Source organism: Betta splendens, chromosome 16 (assembly GCF_900634795.4).
Source record: "Betta splendens chromosome 16, fBetSpl5.4, whole genome shotgun sequence".
NCBI lineage: Eukaryota > Metazoa > Chordata > Actinopteri > Anabantiformes > Osphronemidae > Betta > Betta splendens.
In genome coordinates this window covers 18,171,817-18,191,586 of record NC_040896.2, presented here as the reverse complement: position 1 = coordinate 18,191,586, position 19,770 = coordinate 18,171,817, and the positions used below count along the sequence as shown (strand labels likewise).

Sequence of the window (19,770 nt, the reverse complement as noted above, 5' to 3'; positions counted from 1 at the left end):
TGTTTCAGTGCTTCATTGGTGTCGTGTATTTTTACCAATGGGGAAAAATCTAAAGTGCCATTCTTTAATGCATGACACCAGTGAGACACAGCCCCAAGACCCTGTCTGAGGAGCTTCAGGCAGTGTGCTTCTGATGCTTTTCCTGACCTGCCAGATCACTGCAGCTCTCTCTGCTGCTCTTAAGAGTTTTCCTGATTTACAAGTAGAGCTCTGGAAGGAGGGATACAGAGTAAGTGATTGGAGGGCACCAACACCCCCCCACTCCCACGCCCTGGTTTTAATATTGGAGACAGATATACAGTAGTGGGGGATGAACATGAGTGACAGAGGAAGACAGAGATTGATCAGTGTAGTGGGAGAGGGGGAGGAGATGGCAGGGAGTCAGAGAAAGATGGAATGAGAGTAAGTTGTACAAGGAGAGAGGGAGTGGATGGCATGGAGTGAAAGGCAGGTTTCCAGGCCAGACTTGAGCTGCAGGAAATTATTTATGAGCCTGAACATGATGATGCTTCTGCTGCCTATGATGAAAAATCAGTGTGTGCGAGTGCGTGCAGCAGAAATGATGTGTGAACAGTATTACAGTTATAGAAGCCAGGGGGCAGAAGGCAGAAATCCTTGTTTCTCGCTCTCACACACACAAACCAGTGGTGGGTCTATTAATGATTTATTGCTATCTTTCACAAAGAAGCAAAGAACAGAGAGGGGACTGTCACAGGTCCTATCCTTGTGTCTCATCACATGTATTGAGTAACACATGAATGGTCTGTGTACGAAGCTGTATTGATTAGCACCTTTTCCAAAAATAGGTGCTACTGTTTTTTACCTTTTAGACAGTGAGTAGGATGATGGATGATGAACACTATCATTCTGTCCACTTGCCCGTCTTTCTGTATTGTACCGTCTCTCTTCAGGTCACATGCTCTTTGTCCTTGCTTGATGATTGGGTTATATGTTTGTTTATGTCTTCTTCCCTGTGTGCACTTGCACCGCTACCTGTTTTTCTTTTCCAGTGTCCTGTTCACATGTCTTTTGTAACACCTCTTTCATTTGACCTAGTAATTAGACCCTGCTTTCTGTCTCACTCTTTGATTGTGGCTCTTAGTGGTGTTAGGAGAAGCTGATAGATGGTGCCCGTCATGAGACCCATTCAAAACCAGGTGTGCTACGTTCTGAAAGACCAAATAACAAGGAAACACGTCTGATCTGAAGCCACACACAGGAACCTCTGGGAATGTGTAATAGTGGTTTAGTTCTCTACGCCTATTTGAGAGTTAAAGGATGGTTGAAAACATGATGGCATACAACCTAATCTAATTCTAAAACAGACAGGCTGGGTTTTTAAGTGCATGCGTTATGTGTCATTCCTCTGCTGTAGAATACAGAAGATGCTAATTTACTCAAGGTGCCAGTAAGATAATTAGTCTTGTTGAAGCCTGAAAAATATAAATGCCTTTTTAAAACAGAAACAGCTAAATAGTATTTCATCATAGTTTTTGAGTATTCAATTTTTTTAATTGTCTTAATTAAATCATTTAATTGGATCTGCCAGTGATACTTCTTGAAGGCTCAGTCATTAAAATGAAAACACTATTAAGTAAGAGATGCATTACTACTCTGAGATAAATTCAAAGCAGGATAAGTGAAACTGTTTTAAATAATGCAATGAATGAAGTTATTATGACTAAATTCACCTCAGTTATGAATTTAGTTCAGCTCTTTACGGTGAATTTATGTTAGACCTTGTTTTAAAAAACACTTGCTTGAGCCCTAATATTTCTCACATGCCCCTGGCTTAGACTGCCCTCTTCTGAACTACATTACCTACATCACAGAAAGCATAAGCCTCCTAAGTGTCCTCTGCACAGAAGATCGTTTGTCATTGCAACAGGTCTCCTGTCTTCACCTGCACTGAAACGCCCAAGCATGAAACCCACAGTAACACTGGGACCAAGATGTACTCAGGTACAGGCAGGTGTTGTTTGTTCAGTCCTCACTAACAGGCTACAGCAGCATGTAGGAGATTCATCCCTTCTGATTCACGCTTTACTTTTTTTCTGAAGTGCTGAGATTGTCTTCATTTCCCTCTATTTCTAAAGTAAATCATATAATAATAATCATTAAAAAAACAAATACCAGGATAACATTAGATACTGTGTAGACCAAATGTGAGGATGACATTATATTATTTATAATGTACGTTGCTAATTTCCCAAAGTGGTTGTTGGACAGCTGCACATATATCACATAGCTAGGATAGGATAGGATAGGATAGGATATTGTTCTCGTATTCCTGGAACCAGGAGTGGAATCACTGAGCCTGACTTTGGAAGACACTCCAATTAGAAAAAAATATATAATTCTTATTTTTTGAAGATGTCTTTCTCACTCTCACTGTAAGTATGCTTCTTCGGTGGACCATTTTTTTTTGCTAGAAAATATTATAATTAGAATAACTTTCTCTTTCTCCGTCTCCTCTATTCCTCTCTGCATTGTAATGATGAGTTCTCGCATTAGCTGCTTGTTTCTCACCACACGCTGTACAATAATGACTCTTCCTCTGTCACTCTCCCTCTCTTGCTTTCTTTCAGTCCCCTTCTCTTTCTCTTCCTCTGTGTAGTTTCTGGCAGGGCTGCAGTCCATTAAACTCACAGACAGCGGGAGCTCCCCCGTGGGCTCATTAGTGATCTGGCCCACACGGCCTGGGGAACGCTGGAACAGACCATTCTGCTGGTTCCCCGAGGGGTGCCAAAAGAATCATCAAGTTGTCATACTGCGTAGTCCCTTGGTGGCAAATACAATACACAATATCCTATTTGGATTACTAGTAGTTTTTTGATGATTTTTGATTATTTCATTTATGATATGACTCTAATTTGTATAAAATGTTAACCAGCTGTGGACCAAGACCTAACTTTTATTGCTTTGTTCAGGCTGTCTTAAGGCAAGGGCTTAAAAATGTGAGTGAATGTACACTGTACACGCATAGGCGTCCTCGATTATGAGTGAAATATGAACAATTACGATTAATAGTAGAAAAAAAACTGCTGTCTGTCACCTGCCTTTTCATCTACTATCTTAAATTGTCACTATAAATGTTTCAGCTGTTTTTACAAACCTTTACCACCACATATAGTTAACTGTGTTGAATGAATAAGTGCTATTGTATCTGGTATCTGTGGAGAGTGGCATCTAAGTGATGTAACACAGTGAAACACAATAATAACCTGACAGAGGCAATCACTCCTGTTCTACTTCCTGTCTTTCTCCACAATGACTTTGCCGGGAAAAAAACTCATTTCCTCAGCCACAGAGATTTCATTAGCTTGCCCCATTGTCTGAACATAAACAACTATTCTCTACACAGGCAAAGGTGTGTGGGCTTATGTAGTATTTACATAAGCACTCTCTCTCTCGCTCTCTCTCGCACACACAAACACTTACACATTCACCCATACACATACACATTTCACAACCCTTCTCTCTTCTTTTTTGTATTGAAGAAAATTGAGGGAAATCCAATTTCTACATGACATTTTTCAATAATTGGGTTCTGAATTTGTAAAATAAAATAAGAATTAGAAAAAGTGTTGTTTGCCATGACAAAGTGTATACCAGGAAACCAGAAAAGGATATGTTCCAGCACCAGAATACACTAACATAGTTCTTCAGATGCAATGGGTACAGTTGGAATTGTTATGACCTGACCTTTTGATGAAACTTCAATGATACCACACCTGCCAGAGATGCACAGGTTGAGCCGTGCCGGCTGCTTCTCCCACCCCATGACACGTCAGGGTTGAACAAGCACCTTCAGATCATGTTAATAAAAATCACTCGATTTCAAAGTTGTACCTGGTAGCTCTTTTTTCACTAAAATACCCATAAGCATCTGTCACATGCATTTTATAATCTTATCCATTTAGATTTACTGAATTAATTACTGAGGTCCTGTGCTAATCGCATGAATTGTTATTTCTTGTCTCTGAATAGCCCTAACCAATTAAGCGTGATGTGATTCTGTTTGGCAAAAGATGCTGTTGTATCTCTGATCTTATGCAGCGACACGAACAACCTGCTTTGTACTGCTTTACCTGAATTGAACTCATCTGCTTATTTCTCTTCCTTGTTACCCCATGGTATGCAATGGGCACAACTCTCGCCAGTCAATATAATCAGTAATTAGAGGCCGTCTCTCTATGTTCTCTGTCTCTCATTCACTGATAAAATCTTTAATCTTTGTGACGGTAGCAGCTTCAGACAACACTGTTCTCAGAAACATCTAACAGAATATTTTCTTGATTATTTTGAGTCTGCGTGGCCTTGGGGTGGGGTGTTGGTTAGCAATGTTGTCTCACAGAACTGAAGTGAACCCCTAGGTTCCTGTGTGGAGTTTGCATGTTCTCTCCACAATGCATTTTGTCACTAAACCATTGTTAATATAAACGATTCAAAGTTGTGTGTGTGTGTGTGTCTGTCTGTCTTGTAGGATGATTTTGTAGTTCATCACATGGCTGCAAAAATCATTGAGAACATCTCTGCCACGGATTCTGACTCCTCTCGCCAGTTGGGCACGACAGAGATAGGCGCCGCTTTGTGGTATCTGTTCACTCATTCCACTGTGGAAGCTGTCAGAGTCACTGCCATTTCTGTAAGCTGACACACACAAAAGCACACACTTGTGAACATGGTCTTTGTGTCTTGAAGCACTAACACCTGTGCAGATAGGTGTTTATCACAAACACCAAAAATAGTGTATGAAAAAGGTATTTAGGTCTATAAATAATGGAATAGTGATAGATGTTTGGCCTTTGTCCTCTGTCATCACCACACTGTATTACAGCTGAGGATAGGGTATATTCCACATACATGATACCATACTGGACATGATGACAACCTTTAACAGTGTGTAACAAGACGAAGAGCTAAACATAGCTAAACATTGCATTTGTAGGGTATTTGGCACCATGGTATGTACCACTGGAAACTGTAATGGCTTGTTTTTGGTTGACTAAGTACATGACAAGTTGTGAGTGAAAGCATGAAACTTGCAATCCATGAATAACATATGATCCTTTTCCTGTCTGTGAATCTGTCTCCCTGCCTTCAGTCTCTTTCTAGGCTAACCCGGGTGGTCCCAGCAGTCTTTCTGGCAGTGATTGACACCTGTAGCCCAGCAGCCATATTGGATGGTCTGGGTGGAGCAGGGGCCAGGGTGCAACAGCACCTGCTCACTGCTATGGCCGCTGCCTTAATCACCTCACGTGTCCACATACACCGAGTTACTCAGAGCACGGTACATATATGAAGTCTACTTTCCACTTGACTGTCTAAACTGTGAAAACAACTTTTAATTTGTAACATAATTTCATAACATTTCAAACACAACGTTTTCATGATTTGCACATAGTAATGCCCAGTGTTGACAGTAATAAAACAAGGCCAAATGAGAATATCATATTATTATAACAATTGACCCAAGAAATCCAGGCACGAACAACAAATGTTTGCATGTTTAAATGTATTGATATTCTATGCTACAGATAAGATGTACTGTTTCTACAGTCTGTTCTAGGTGTGACACTATTACTATGAAGCATGATTTGATTTTTAGAGAACCATGCGTGGGGAATATCACTAATAAGAAGGTTTTTACACAAATACCGAGGGATGAAAACACAAAGGAACAAAAGAAACTGGCTTCCAATTCTCAAAAGTTTTACTTAGGGTTTTTTCCCTGTCCCCATCGTCTTGTTAGCTTGTCTCTTTCTGTCTTTTGCTCTTTCATAGAGTTCATGAACTAATGTTGAACTGCACACAAACTAATTTGTTGTGAATTACTTATTTAATTTTTCATGAGACAGCCAATCTACTGTGTATATGAAGTGCTAATCTTTGTGAGGCAGAGGGGCTAGAATTGATTGTTGATTTGAAGGTTTTTAACTTGGAGTCTAGCACTGGTAATTGACTCTGAACTGAATTTATTTGCATTGAGCATTTCCAATTTAACACCAGAATACAAACTTAGTACTTCAACTCTGCTCTAATTATACACTGATATGCACCCCCCCCCCCCCCCCCCCCCCCCCCCCCCCCCCCCAGCCCCCATCTAACACACTCTTTCCCTGGCACAAAGACAGACAGTCCAAGAATCTGTTTATACAGAACTCTGTTAGTGTTGTGTATTTGTATGCATGCCTGTGCAACGGCAACTGTGTGTGTACACACGCACATACACTAATTTGTATACTGTGTCAGTATCTAGGCTAATTGGCTGAATGAGCATACCGCAGTCTTCTATTTTAGCAAAGCATTATGGGTAGTGGGGAGGGACTTATCAGCTAAGCCCATATGACTGGGCTTTGAAATTAATTAACTTGGTGTGTCGCCGACATGAACACACATGCATGCAGTTCACGTTAGCTCACACACAGACACAAAGTAGTGTGTTGTTGGTGGTAATGACAATGATAATGAATGTTGCCCAGTCAAAAATTTTCCAACCAGTTACTGCTGCTGGGTTTATGCTAAGTGATTGGATTTCTGATATAGCTGTAGGCACAAGTGTGTGTGTGCATGTCCATACTTGTGTATATGGGCATGTGTACACAAATGTGAGAGTCTGAGCTGATTAGTTTTTTTTCCTAGTAGTTGATGCATTTTTACAAAATTATGTTTTTTTCTGTTCTCCCTGGGGAAGAAATGTTCATTTGAATAATTTGGACAGTAGAGCCTACTTGCCTAAGACTCACCAAGTAAACATTTAGGTGTCATTTTCCAGTGTTGCTGAAAAGTAACAAAGTTGATTTGTATTTGAATTGCTAAACATGGTGTCTTGGACTATACATTAGCACAAGCATTCACAACCAGGCTCGGGATGATTTTCAGTTTTTCTCTGTTGGTGTCTTGTAGGATTTGGTGTTGAAGGTGATGCGTTGTCTCGAGAGTCCATCCACAGTAACTAGAGCCAAAGCGTTTCTGCTGCTCGTCTTGCTGATACAAGACAACACACACACACTGCTTTACTGCTGTCAACACAGGTAAATCAACATGCACCCACACGGTCATTATATTTAAAATATGTTCTCTGTCTAGTTATACTACTACATGTACAGTGCATTTGTAAAAACTAACAACTAAAATGTAACAAATATGGTCAATTTCCATAATTTAGTATGACATTTTTCATGTGCTATGTTTGATGAACTGAAAGCTTTTTTAAGCGTTATGACTAGACGTACAGTATAAACATGTGGTCCTTTCCAGTATAGGAGTAGCTCCGCACATCACAGTTACTAGCACAAGGATAGAGAGTTATATGTGTCTGTTTACATATTATAGCTCAGTGAATTGTTCTACTGGCTGTCTACCAAGATACAACACTGAATTATGGTCAAGTTAATTTGTCTTTTTACACTGATCAATAGTTAATTACTCTTTCGTGTGTGAAAACAGATACAAAGTATCCTGAAGTAATTAAACATTAGAAAACTAAATCCACACATCACTATTTATTCATCTCCTGGGTTTACACTTAAAAGAGTATTGATATAAGAACATCCCATAGTAATTTGATCCTATAGTGTAATCATCGTCTATTGTAAATTGGAAATATCAACCGCTGAGCCTGAAAATAAAAGGATTTATAAAAGTTATTTTTATATTTAATGGAAGTAGATCAGACTGAGAAATGTGGTTATTGTTTTTACGATAGGATCATTAATATGTCTAATTAGGCCTCAGCAAAAAAACATTATTGAAATGTAAATTTGTCTGCAACATTATCATCCACATTAGTATTTCAAGAACAAAATTAGCAACTATGGGACTGACGTTTTTATCCTGTAGCTTGAAATAAAAATGATTTGTTTTATCTCACACTAACTGACGGTGCATCTGTGTATGTGCATAAGCTGCCATGGTCAGGTGCATATAAATGATATAGTATATGTTGTTCACACCTTTATTCTGGTAATTCATTACTAGTTGGTACTAGAGAAAGAAGGATTCATACATTACTCAAATGCTTTCAGGTGCTTTCATTTGTCTCATATTGATAATACCTTTGATTCAAATAACCACAAAGCAAACTTTTGGAACATTTTTGTTGAGCACCAATCTTTGTCACCTAGCACCGAAATGGAAAGAAAGCTATCACACCTTGCCTGCAAATACCCTACTGTAGCTATTTGGTTCTGAGGTTTGAAGTTTGTTGACCATCGTAAAAATGGTAGAGGCTGAAAGTGTATAAGTCTGTCATCTGCATATTATACTATGCCTTGGATCAGTTTTTTTTTTGTCTTGAGATTAAACCTCCTGGAAGTCCTGTGAAGAGCATGTCCTTTTACGCATGACCCCAACAATTTAAGGTGTATTTATTTCTCATCTTCTCTTAAGCTCCCGCTCCCTGCCTGTCTCTCTCTTTCTCATATACACTTTCTGTATCTCTCTTTTTGCTTTCTCTCTCTTCTCCGTGCCAGAGCTGTCAGAGTTGACCTGCCTGTCTCTCTCCCACTGAGCACCCTGCATGGTTCAGCCACACACACATGCATTTTTTTCTTTCTCAGTCTTGCTCTCACTCAGACACGTTGTGTTAATTAGCTCCTCAGTGGCGTGAAAACGTGTGTGTGTGTGTGTGTGTGTGTGTGTGTGTGTGTGTGTGTGTGTGTGTGTGTGTGTGTGTGTGTGTGTGTGTGTGTGTGTGTGTGTGTGTGTGTAGTATAAGCTTGTATGGGAGGAAGTGTCAAGATTGCCATTGGGAGTGGAGTGAGATGACTTTCAACAGACACAGTCTCACACACACACAGCAGGCCACTTGTAGGTCAGTTGTGTGTGAGTACTTTGCAGGTCTCCCACAGTGACTGACAGAGAGGTGGCAAGTTTCTCTCTCCTTATTTAGCAATCTGGGAAAATGGCTGCAAGACTAATAAAGGCACAAGTCTAGCACTGAGACAAGCTAAATTAAAAAACAAAACAACTGAGGAAGATAGGATAATTAGAAATGATAACTTAGGTTTTGTTGAAGGAAATAATTAATCCCACCATTCCACCATCCTACATTCAAGGTACCCAAGGGATGAACAAAGGCTCCCACTCAGCTGCACCGGCACATCTGAATTACTGTACATGACTGTTGTTGTTGATTTACTAGGACTTTCTACTTTAGCACCTTGACATTCAGTGACTTTTGTGTTAAAATGAAGTTTTTGTACACATGCTGGATTGGATTGCTGTGATTCAGCAGAAATAAATGTCTCTGCACAACAGCAGTTACTTGTATAGGAGCTCTCCTGTAATAATAGATTTTTCTAAGGTAAAGGAGTCACATGTACAATAGTTAAGAACACTTTCATACATCTCTAACAGTAGTTCTTTATCTGCAGCCCAACGTTTTATATAATAAACGTCTGAGCTCAGAACACCAGCATCATTAACTCCTGTTGGACAACGGGCACTGGGAACATAGAGCTGGTGTTAGTCTAATCACAAAAAAATGCTAAAATAAAATACTACTGCTTTGATTCGTTTAGGCAGTTTAATGGGCACTGGTTTCAGATGAGAATCAATATTACAGCTATGCTCACGACAACATCACTAAGGACTCGCATCGATTCCTGCCCCGAGATTTGGTGAAACTACTTCCACGCACTGAAAGATTATTCTTACCTCAGACACAGCATGAACAGGAATGAAGCGCTGAAAACACATTTCCAAAGATATATTATAAAACATGCATGTTCTGAGAAAGCTGAAAGATTTCTATGTCAAACTAGTTCCCCTCTCCTGTGGTGGCCGGAGTCTCGCTCGTTATCAGAATTAACCAGACAAATCGCTCCACCAACTAAGAACGGCCATGCTCCACCAGCATGGTAACATTGGCTGTTTCACACTGTGTATTTGAAAACATTGCTGCTAATCTTTCACAACATAATGAGCAAAATACTGAATTTGTATTCTTCAGCATTCTCTCTGAAGCGTATAATCAATATTTGCTACCTATATGACCTTTCAGAATATCTCTTCAAGCATTTGTGCATGTGTTTGTATGGCAACTTATACATATGTGTGAGTGTGTTTACAATGAATTGTAATGAGTGTCTCTTACCAGTAGTAACCTTTACACTCCGCTCTGAATTGGTGAAATGGATGTTATTGATTATACTGTAGTTCAAAACACACAGTCCAGTGAGACTATACATTTTCTCAAAGACATGGCTTGTCTGTCTTTTTCTGTTTTGGACAGTCTACAAGCCTGATACTGTTAATGTATCCACATGATTTATATGTTAGTCACTGAGCGAGTGAGAAGGTCAGCGGTGAGAAGAAATCACTGCAGAAAGTATCATGTTTTTATTGGCATGTCGTTAATGCCACAATTAAAACTCAAACTGAATAGTTTAATCTGTGTTTATTTTGGTGAGATTTTGTTTGTTTCTCTTTAGACTTGTAATGTACCTTGAGAGAGACCTACGCAAAGCCACGCCTATCAGAGAGAATCCTACCCAATCAGGATACCTGTCTCAATGTCTGGAATTAATGGTTGTACATTTGTGTAGCACAGCACCATGTATACTAGGTATGAACAGAGACAAACACACATGACATAAGTTCAGCAGTTCAACATTCAACATCATTTTTATACCTTTTATTCATAATGTATGATTTTACATACATAATATGTATGTAAATAATGAACATAATTCATTGTGGTTATTAGTTTTGGCAGTCCAACACAAGACATTCTCTTTCCAGAGAAGGTCCTATGTGCATTACAAGATGTCATCGGGAGGAGACACCCATCGACAGCTCAGAGCAGACAGCTAAAGCACACTTTGCCTACAATGTCTGTACTGATGGAACTTCTTTCCTCACAGGTAAATGAGTTTTCTTTTTATTTTAATATCTTTTGGCCTTTCATATTTCCCATTGCTAAATCTGTCTGTATGTTTTGTCTGTCTGATTTTGTTGTCTTCTCTCAGGTCTTTAGGTCTCATATTGTATCTGATGAGTTTCTAGCTCAACTCGGCTTGCTCCTTGTAAGTGTTTGGTGATTTAACTGTGTTTGTCATTTTCTTTTAAAATCAGACAAATAAATACATTAAAGGGAAGTGAAACACACATGGTGATAAGTACAGAAATGTTAGAATAGCTTTCACTAGTTACGTGACTAAGCATTGCTGGAGCTTTTAAGGTGTGCCATCTCTCTCTTCCTTAGAATTGCATCAATTCTATAGAGTCCAATGAAACAAATCTTGCCAGTTCTTTAGGTAAGTTACTTTCTATGCTATAGTACATACTTAAGTATAATAAACATACACGGTCAAGAAACCGTTACTAACTGCTATCTGTCATTGGCGTCTGTATTTGTAAACAAACAGATGTCCCATGACCAGATGTGTGAAAATTCTGTTGGTTTTAAACTTCTTGTAGTCAAGTTAAAACTCACAATGCAATAAACAGTTCATTAAATTTGTTGAGGTATCCATCATGGTGGCGTATAGAGCTCTTGAACAGATAGAATGCAGTTTAGAATTTTGCAATTGTTGAGCACAATCTGGAGTAACTATAAACACTGTAACATCAATGGTGATCTGTTGAATGACAAACCCACGTGGTATTTGATTCCCTGGTAGGCGCAGCAGTTTGTGAGGAGTTTATAAGAGCAACTTTGTCCGTTGTAGAGGTTCTGAGTCAGCACCATGCACTCATCGCTCCACATCATAGCACTGTAAGTATCCACTGAGGAAAACATGTAACTGATCTCCTGTCTCATTTTTGTCACATATCACACAGTTTTTATCATTTGTAAGGTTTAAGTGTCTTACATGCAAGTCTCTTTGCTGTTGAGTGTATTTGACAACAAACTCAGATGTTATCCATCAATAGTCTGCACTGGTTTCACATTCAGTGCATCTTTCAGTCTGCTAAACCTGTCTATTAGAGGTTAAAGGACATAGGATCATTCTGTAGGATATTAAGCAAGCCACTAATTGAATATTGAACCAAAGGAGTCTTATCTGGTATGTATGTGAGTGTATGTAGGTCTGCGTATGCACGTGTGATGGGACAATGAGATTGTGTTTAATGACTATTGACATATGGAAGTGAGGAGCAGTGCAGACAGGATGGAGGAAAAGAAAACCAAAGGACAATAAAAGAAAGGAGCAAAGATGAGGCCTGCTTCTACTGACAGTCAATACCACAGGAAGACGCTTTAATTACTATCAGCCAGCTCCAATGAACTTTTATTGCCTGCTTGACAAGGACACACACATTTACACATTTTAATTCATGACATAGACTTTAAATCACAATCACGGAGTCAGGTTTTAGGCATTTATTCATCCAAAACCCAAAACTGTTATAAAACTGTTGTTGCTATTCAACATTAAACATGCTCCACATTAAACTATAAATAATCAATAGAAAACATGCAGTAACATACATTAGCTTTAATAAAAACCTATATAAATCTTTGAACTAATCAACAATGTAAATGAGGTTTACATATGAAATGTGTAGTATTTTAGAAGACTGTTGTTGTGTGTGTGCTTTGTGAGTGATAAAGCTTTTAAATAAAAGGTCTACAGTAACAAGCACGGCATCTTTCATGGTCTTGTAGGATACTTTGGTACAACCATGGCAATGAAACGAACACTAATGTGTATTGTGCAGATATATGTAATAGGCAGAATTTTAATGGTGATCAAAAAGAGAGAAATATAGTCAAGAAAGGGTTTTAGATGTGGAGGGCACATGCACACTACATCCAGTCTGTTGATGGTTATGATGCACATGCCATTAAGTGGTAGACAACATCCTTTGTAGTTTCCTTATCCTGGCTTTCAATGTAATAACCCCACACACACTATGGCAATATTAGTAATCATGCAAATTCATGCAATACGGATTCATGCCTAAATAAAGGCTCGGTCAGTTGCAGTTGTGTGCGTGTGTGAGAGAGAGAGATCAAAGAATAGTAATTCGATCCTCTGTGACAGTCAGTGCCCATTGAATTAATATAGTGCAGTATTGTGTATTAAGTTTAATCTAAAAATATATCCTGTTTTCAGAATAGCCGTATATTAAGCCTTTTTGGTAGAAGAATAAAATCTCTTTGTTGTGTTGTTTCCATGGAACCAAACTGAACTAAGGTTAATGTTTATACTGTCCATATTCACTAATGAAATCAAATATGAATGAATGTTCAGATTGAGTCAGTTTGTTTCTTATTAAAATAAACAGAGTCTTGAATAGTGTAGACCTAGTAACTAAATGATTGTTAATGGATATGACCTAGTAAGGTTTCCGTTTCCAGTCCAATGGAAAATTGACCAGGGTCCTTTTTTAGGCATGAAGCCAATACATTTAGATGCTGTTAAATTAACTAAAGCAGCACATGGATACAACCGATGCAGATTCATCAAAATGAATTCTAACAGTGGCATCTTAAGATATAAACATTTTATTGACATGTTGACAATCTCAAACTAAAAACCTGAAATGCTTTCGCCTTGTGAAAAATATCTGTGTTTGAAGTGCTTAGTTAAGTTTGTTTCCACCTTTCATTTCAGAAGCTTTGAGACAGTGTCATCCATGGTAGCCCATAACCTGCCCTTAAACATCCACTTCAAACACAATGTATATAGTTATGTTTTTTGTGCTATCTTTTGGAGTCTTGACCTGCTCTGGTGCAGCAGATCTACTGCTTCCACCTGTAGCTGTTTGTGTTTCTTCCTTCTTTACTGTACCTGCATTTCAATGTCAGATTACACTTGTAGGGTTATAATACTGACCTCATCAGTGCTGGTAAGTCAACGTTCTTCAAGACCTGTGACAGCTTCTGGAGTGTTCAAGTTACCTCATACCTTACCTTTATGGAGAGAAAACCACCACAACATTTTCAAAGTTGTTAGTTTTACAGTCCAGTTCTTGTAGCATGTCTACTACATACACATCTACATAATCAATTATCACAACTTGTCTCTGTTTCTTGTCTTTGTTTCGTTAAGGTTGTAATTGCTCTCCTGCCTCCTCTGACAACCCTGGTTTTCAGCATAAATGGTAAGAGATCATTATTTGGTGAGCGAGAGAGAGAGAGAGAATTGAAACAGAGAGGGTGTAGAAATAAAAACAAGTGGCCAGTGTAACAGGGAATAAGAAGGTGTAGGAACAGAGAAAAACTGCAGTTTAATTGAAAGCCTTTATAAAAATTATGGCACTGATATTTGAATAGTTGAGGTTCATACCAGTAAATTAGATATTGGTTCCAGATATGGCTATTGTATATTGTTTTATCCACTTTATCTCCCCTTGGTCTTTATGTAAATTTCTTTCAATGCAGTAGATACATTAGTGTTAATAATTTTGGCTACTTTATTAATGATCCCTGTCCCTGTTTGTGCATTACAGTGGAGTGGTCTGTGTTTGTTTTGAGGGTGCTGACTGAACTCAGTCTTATCCTGCTGATCCAGGATGGTGATGCTCATGAGGATGAGGAAAAAATGGAAAGAGGAAGAGAAACTGAAGGAAGGAATGAAGAAAACTCTTTAAATTCAGTCTTGGCTCTCATCTCTAAATCTTTGCTTCCAAGGTCTGATTATTTAAAGGTTTCTCTTGTTTGCTCCATCCATTTATGTTTTTAACATAACAGAATGAGTTGTTGGTTCTATAAGTAACATTTCTTTTAAACCTTTATTAAACATTTTTTTTGTATTGTTAGTTGTAAGATTTTGACACAAATGATGCAATAGTTAAAATTATTGTTTCACTCCGTGGTGTCATGGTGGTGCTAGTGCAATCTGCCTTAAATTCTGCTTAATGAAATTGGTTAAATATTCTGTGTATAACTCTGCAGTGGCTTTTTGGATGTCACTTCCTCGTACTTGCCAGATACAACTAACTGACAAGTATCTCTTTACATGCGTGTTGGCATCCACTCACTGTAGAGTCAGTGGAGAGCAGAGACAGACAAATGTAGGTTGTTGTAGTTCATGACAGAGTAACAAGAATATAAAACAGACATTGACATGTGTATTGTGTTTTTCTCACTTTCTTTGACATCCTCTGTGTGGATCCATACTGTCTCTTCCCAAAACTGCGTTATTTTTCATCCCCCTATTAAAACTATTCATGTCTTTTATTCACATTATTTCCATTCTTCATCCTCACACTCCTTTCCCTCTCCTTCTACATAAATTCTATTCTAAATTCTCTCCTCTGCTCATTTTCCCACATTTTATTTTCTCTTCCCCTATTCCACTTTAGTCCACCCATACCCCACCCCTTCCTTCCCTGCACCCTTCCCTCTAGATCTGTTCCAGTTTACTCTCTGTTACTAATGATCAGAAAAGCACATTAATTATTAACACTATGAAAGCTAAATGTTCTTGTGCATGTTTGTGTCTAGGTATGAGTCTCTTCTTCAGGCAGCAGCACCTATCCCACTCTATGCACTCAAACTGCTGGTGTCAATGACTGAGCACAGCACACGAACCTGCAGGTACTGTACACACACTATTTAACACACTGAATCACACACAGACAGCAAAACACAGTTAAAGCAATATAGCAACTAAAAAACCTCAATAAATAACCATAAATAATTGATAAAATAGAAGTGTAAGTACTATCAACATGATTTAATGGTTTTAAATTCTACAACTCCTATAAATCCACTGCACTGTTAGGGTCTCCGTACAAAACAAAGCCTTGATATTATTGAGGTATACACACATCACACAGGCACATTTTAGGCTCTATGAGTGATGTTCTAATGGCAAGGTCAGTCATTCCCAGTACAGCACTGTGAATCCTGGCTTATTTTATTCACAACCACACACGTACATACTGCCAACGGCTATTCATTTATCTACTGTAGTACATACAGATACAAAAATGATATTCAAATCTAAGAGCAACCAACATCACTAATCTACAGTGAACAAGAGGCTTTAAGACTAGTTTTAAAGCTAGTCTGACATTGTATAAAACAAGTTAATGATGTGTTGTTTGACAGAGATTGTCCTGACGCCGACTTTATCCATGAGAGAACCCATGCGTTAGTGCTTATGTATGTATGCATGTTTGCGTGCGTCCAGATGTATGTGTGTTTGATTGATGTGTTCTGACAACACCTGCCAGTAAATCTTGATTCTCGGGGTCGTCTGTTTTTGGCTGTCAACAGAGAACTAAAGTGATAGTGAAAAGAGAGGAGACGGACAGAAATGGAGAGAATGAGGATGACAGTGTGTGGATGGACTAGTGGAAGGAAGGGTCAAAGGTGAAACAGCAAAATACATGAAGATGTAGACTGAATGATTCTGAACCAATAATACTAGTATAATACAATATGTTAACAGGCCAGCGTGTGAGTTTGCCAAGATATTTATTTTGCCCCTATTTACCTGTGAGCGTTTGTAGTCCATTATCTGAACAGTGTGCTTGTTGGAGCTTGTCCCAACTGTCATTTGTATGATTCTAAGCTTCTATTCACTTATTTTATCTACTTCAGATATATTAACAAAATTAACTAGTATTCCATCCTCCTCCCATCTTCATCCACCCAATGTTCTCAGGGTTCAAAGTTCACCCACATTTCTGCAGACACCCCTGCGTGTGTTATCAGTAAAATTACCCCCTTTAGTCTTGAGCCGCCTCTCTGTCCTCATCCACCTCCTCCCTTGACTCTAGTAGAGCGATGTGAACTTTATAAATTGGTGTCAGCACTCGTCTCTCAGCATCTGGATTTTTCTCTTACACTCATTTTCCTTTGACATTATTAACAGTTTTTTATGTTTTTAGTCTGTCTCCATCATACCCATTCTCTCACCATCTCTAATTTAGTGGCATTTGTCCACATTTGTATCTTTCCTCTATGCCCTCCTTCCACAACTCTCCCTCCATCACTGCCGTTATACAATCAAAAATTAAATTGCCTGGGCCTTGGCTAGATAAGTGTGGCTATGAAGCCTGCCGTACAGTAATTAGATGGTAAATTGGAAACATTAACACTAGGACGGCAGCCTGCTGTCTCTCTCTCTCCATTATCACAGTTTAGACACACCTTCAAACAACTACATTTACGATGACCTTTAGCCAAAGAACCTCAGTATTTGTGGTTATGTGTGAGCTCATGTATGTTTAAATGTTCTTACATGGATTTTTGTCTGTGGATGTAGAATTAAAATAGAATCTTTAGCTGCTCTCTACAAGTCCAGGAAAAGGTTCAACCATTACATTTTAGCACTTTTTTTCAACATTTTTCAATTCTAAAAAGCTATAAATACCATATAGCAGTCTTTTTCTCTTAGTCGTGGAAGCATAAAGAATATTTTCATTTTATTTTTGAACAAATAAACTCATTATGGCGTATCATTTGTGATGCAACTTTCTACTGCTACAATTGAACCTCCTGACCTTTATCTTTTCACCTGCAATACTGAACCATATTACCTTTAAAATGATCTATATCTTATATATCTCTCTATTAAGTAGCTATTCAGATTCTTAGTTATTCTAGTTTATGTCACTTCTGTGTTCATCTGTGTACGTGGACTGCTGTGTTTAGGTGCTGTGCAGTGTTGATGTATGGCCAGTAGTTTGAAGGTAGCCCAGTTTATCATGATGTACTAGCTCGCCCTGTCCTCTCATCTCTCAGCCTGTCACATACCTAATAGGAGGCCATTAATCAAGTTTACAAAACCCACGGATAAACTCTTACTTCTTCAGCTTCCCTCATCTTTAACTGCTTTATCCTCTTAAGGGCTCAGGGTCACTAGTCTACCTTACAGCTTTTTATCGGTGCTAAATCTAATGTATATAATTAATCTTTAGATTTATTGATCATAAGTGAAATTGGCATTTATACATGTGATCCAAGTACCTGGCCATGTAGTTTTAATCAGTGTGATGAAGTAACCTGAATAAATAGTGAAACGTTTTTACCTACAAAGGATTAGGGCTTGAATAACGATATGATGAGTGTTATGCTTATATTGATGGATATTAGTGGAACGGAAACAAAAGAAAAAGAGAACTGGAGAAACCCACATGTGCATAAATCTCAGATGGTGCTGATGCTGATGTCTCGTAGACGCCATAAATCATAAGCTGAAGATGGGCTACTATTACCTTCAGAATGTAAGACCTGTCTGGCTTTTGCTGGCTTTGTTCCAACTTTGGGTTTTTCCTTGCTAATGCATACAAACACACATGAATGTGTAGACAGCAGCTGCTAATGGTTGTGAATTAAAAAGGTTTTATCAATAAGTAGGCAAAATGTGAAGACATTCGTATGCCCTTCACTCTTCACCTACAGTATGTCCCTCTCTCATTTCCTCTTCCACCCTATTGTTTCTCTTATCCTCTGTTCCTCCCTTCATTTCCTGTCCAGACCCTCTTTCCTCTAGCCTGTCTACATTTGTTTCTGCTAAATGTGATCTTCCCTTACCGTATTTTCCCCATCTCCCACCTCAATGTCCTTCCCACCTCCTCTCACCACCTCTCACTTAATTGCTCTTATTGCATCTCCTGTCGTCTCTTCTGTCTCAATAATTTGGCTGGTAGCAGACAGGAGTTGTTGTAGCGGAACTCCAACCTTAATGAAGATGAAACAGCTCAGTTTGTTTGTATGTGTGAGTACGCGCACACATGTGCAGGCAGTTCAGTCAATTGCTGCTAAATTAAATTAATTCCTCCCTTCAGTGTTTCTACTTTTGCTCCAAAATGCATTTTTTCTTTCCTTTTCAGGTTGATCAAACACAGCGGGATCTTACTGACAGTTTTTCAGCTGATTATGGTAAGAACCCGAACTCAGTTTATAATTTAATCAATTACTTTAATTCAGGCACTCACTGAATCACTTGGTAATTTAGTCAGTGAATCAGTCAATGTTAAATGCAATCAACTTATCAAACCTATTTACCCGTTTGTATTATTTTACTAATTTTTTCACTCTGTTACAGAACAATTGTTTTTTACTCGCTTTCTTTTTTCTTTCCATCTCTTCTATCTTTATAAATGAATTTATGTAAATTAGAGTGGTGACGACCTGTTCGAAGACTCTTGTAATTGACTGACATGTCAGCAATAGAGAGAACAAAGCGTAGCAATATAGACTACACTATTAAGATGAAGTACATACGCTTTCACACAAGCATTCAGCACTTGTCTGTTATCAGTGAGCCGTAACACTTTTACCAGTAAACAATTTATTTCCTCGCACCCCTTCTGCCTATGTAAAACCAAATGCACCCACCAACAAAGGCAACACACACGCACACACACGCACATCTATTTAATCAGCGTTCTGCATGGCTGCCCTACCAGCTCTGCTACTTGATGCTGAATGCTAAAAACACTGGTATTCAACAGACTTATTAACTCTTCTCCTGATTGTTTACTCCTGTCTGAACCAGTCGTGTCAGCCTCCATTAGTGCCATCTGTATTGCTCATGTTTGGTTTGACTTATGCTGCCTGAAACACTCTGATCTGGATTGATTACAGCTGTCTCTGGTAATCACACTTGTCATGAACAAACTCACCTAATTGTATTTGACTACATGATGAAGTACTTCTGTTTCATACATAAAAGCACCTCAGGAAGCAAATTAGACTATGCTTCTAAAGTGGTTTATTGTTGTGCTTGAGGAGGCAAAGAGTAGGATGCAGTCAAAAATTTTTACTTAGGTTTATATTGTTCACTTATATTTTCCTGTAGTAACATCAGTATCTAGTACGTTGTATACTACGAGCTATAAAATAATTTGTTT

General features: G+C 38.5%; 1 protein-coding gene across 11 annotated transcripts in view; it reads left to right on the top strand.

The window, feature by feature from the left end:
* The window catches only part of ulk4 (unc-51 like kinase 4), a 58,293-nt gene that overhangs the window by 18,132 nt on the left and 20,391 nt on the right, over nucleotides 1-19,770 (top strand). For all 11 annotated transcript variants that reach the window (XM_029128293.3, XM_029128290.3, XM_029128289.3 and 8 more), the window contains 12 exons: nucleotides 4,487-4,648; nucleotides 5,108-5,293; nucleotides 6,910-7,037; nucleotides 10,440-10,573; nucleotides 10,750-10,871; nucleotides 10,977-11,033; nucleotides 11,213-11,264; nucleotides 11,631-11,725; nucleotides 14,010-14,061; nucleotides 14,410-14,590; nucleotides 15,407-15,499; nucleotides 18,748-18,796. In XM_029128293.3, coding sequence (XP_028984126.1) covers nucleotides 4,487-4,648; nucleotides 5,108-5,293; nucleotides 6,910-7,037; nucleotides 10,440-10,573; nucleotides 10,750-10,871; nucleotides 10,977-11,033; nucleotides 11,213-11,264; nucleotides 11,631-11,725; nucleotides 14,010-14,061; nucleotides 14,410-14,590; nucleotides 15,407-15,499; nucleotides 18,748-18,796 — 1,311 coding nt within the window. The remainder of the gene's footprint in view (nucleotides 1-4,486; nucleotides 4,649-5,107; nucleotides 5,294-6,909; nucleotides 7,038-10,439; nucleotides 10,574-10,749; nucleotides 10,872-10,976; nucleotides 11,034-11,212; nucleotides 11,265-11,630; nucleotides 11,726-14,009; nucleotides 14,062-14,409; nucleotides 14,591-15,406; nucleotides 15,500-18,747; nucleotides 18,797-19,770) is intronic.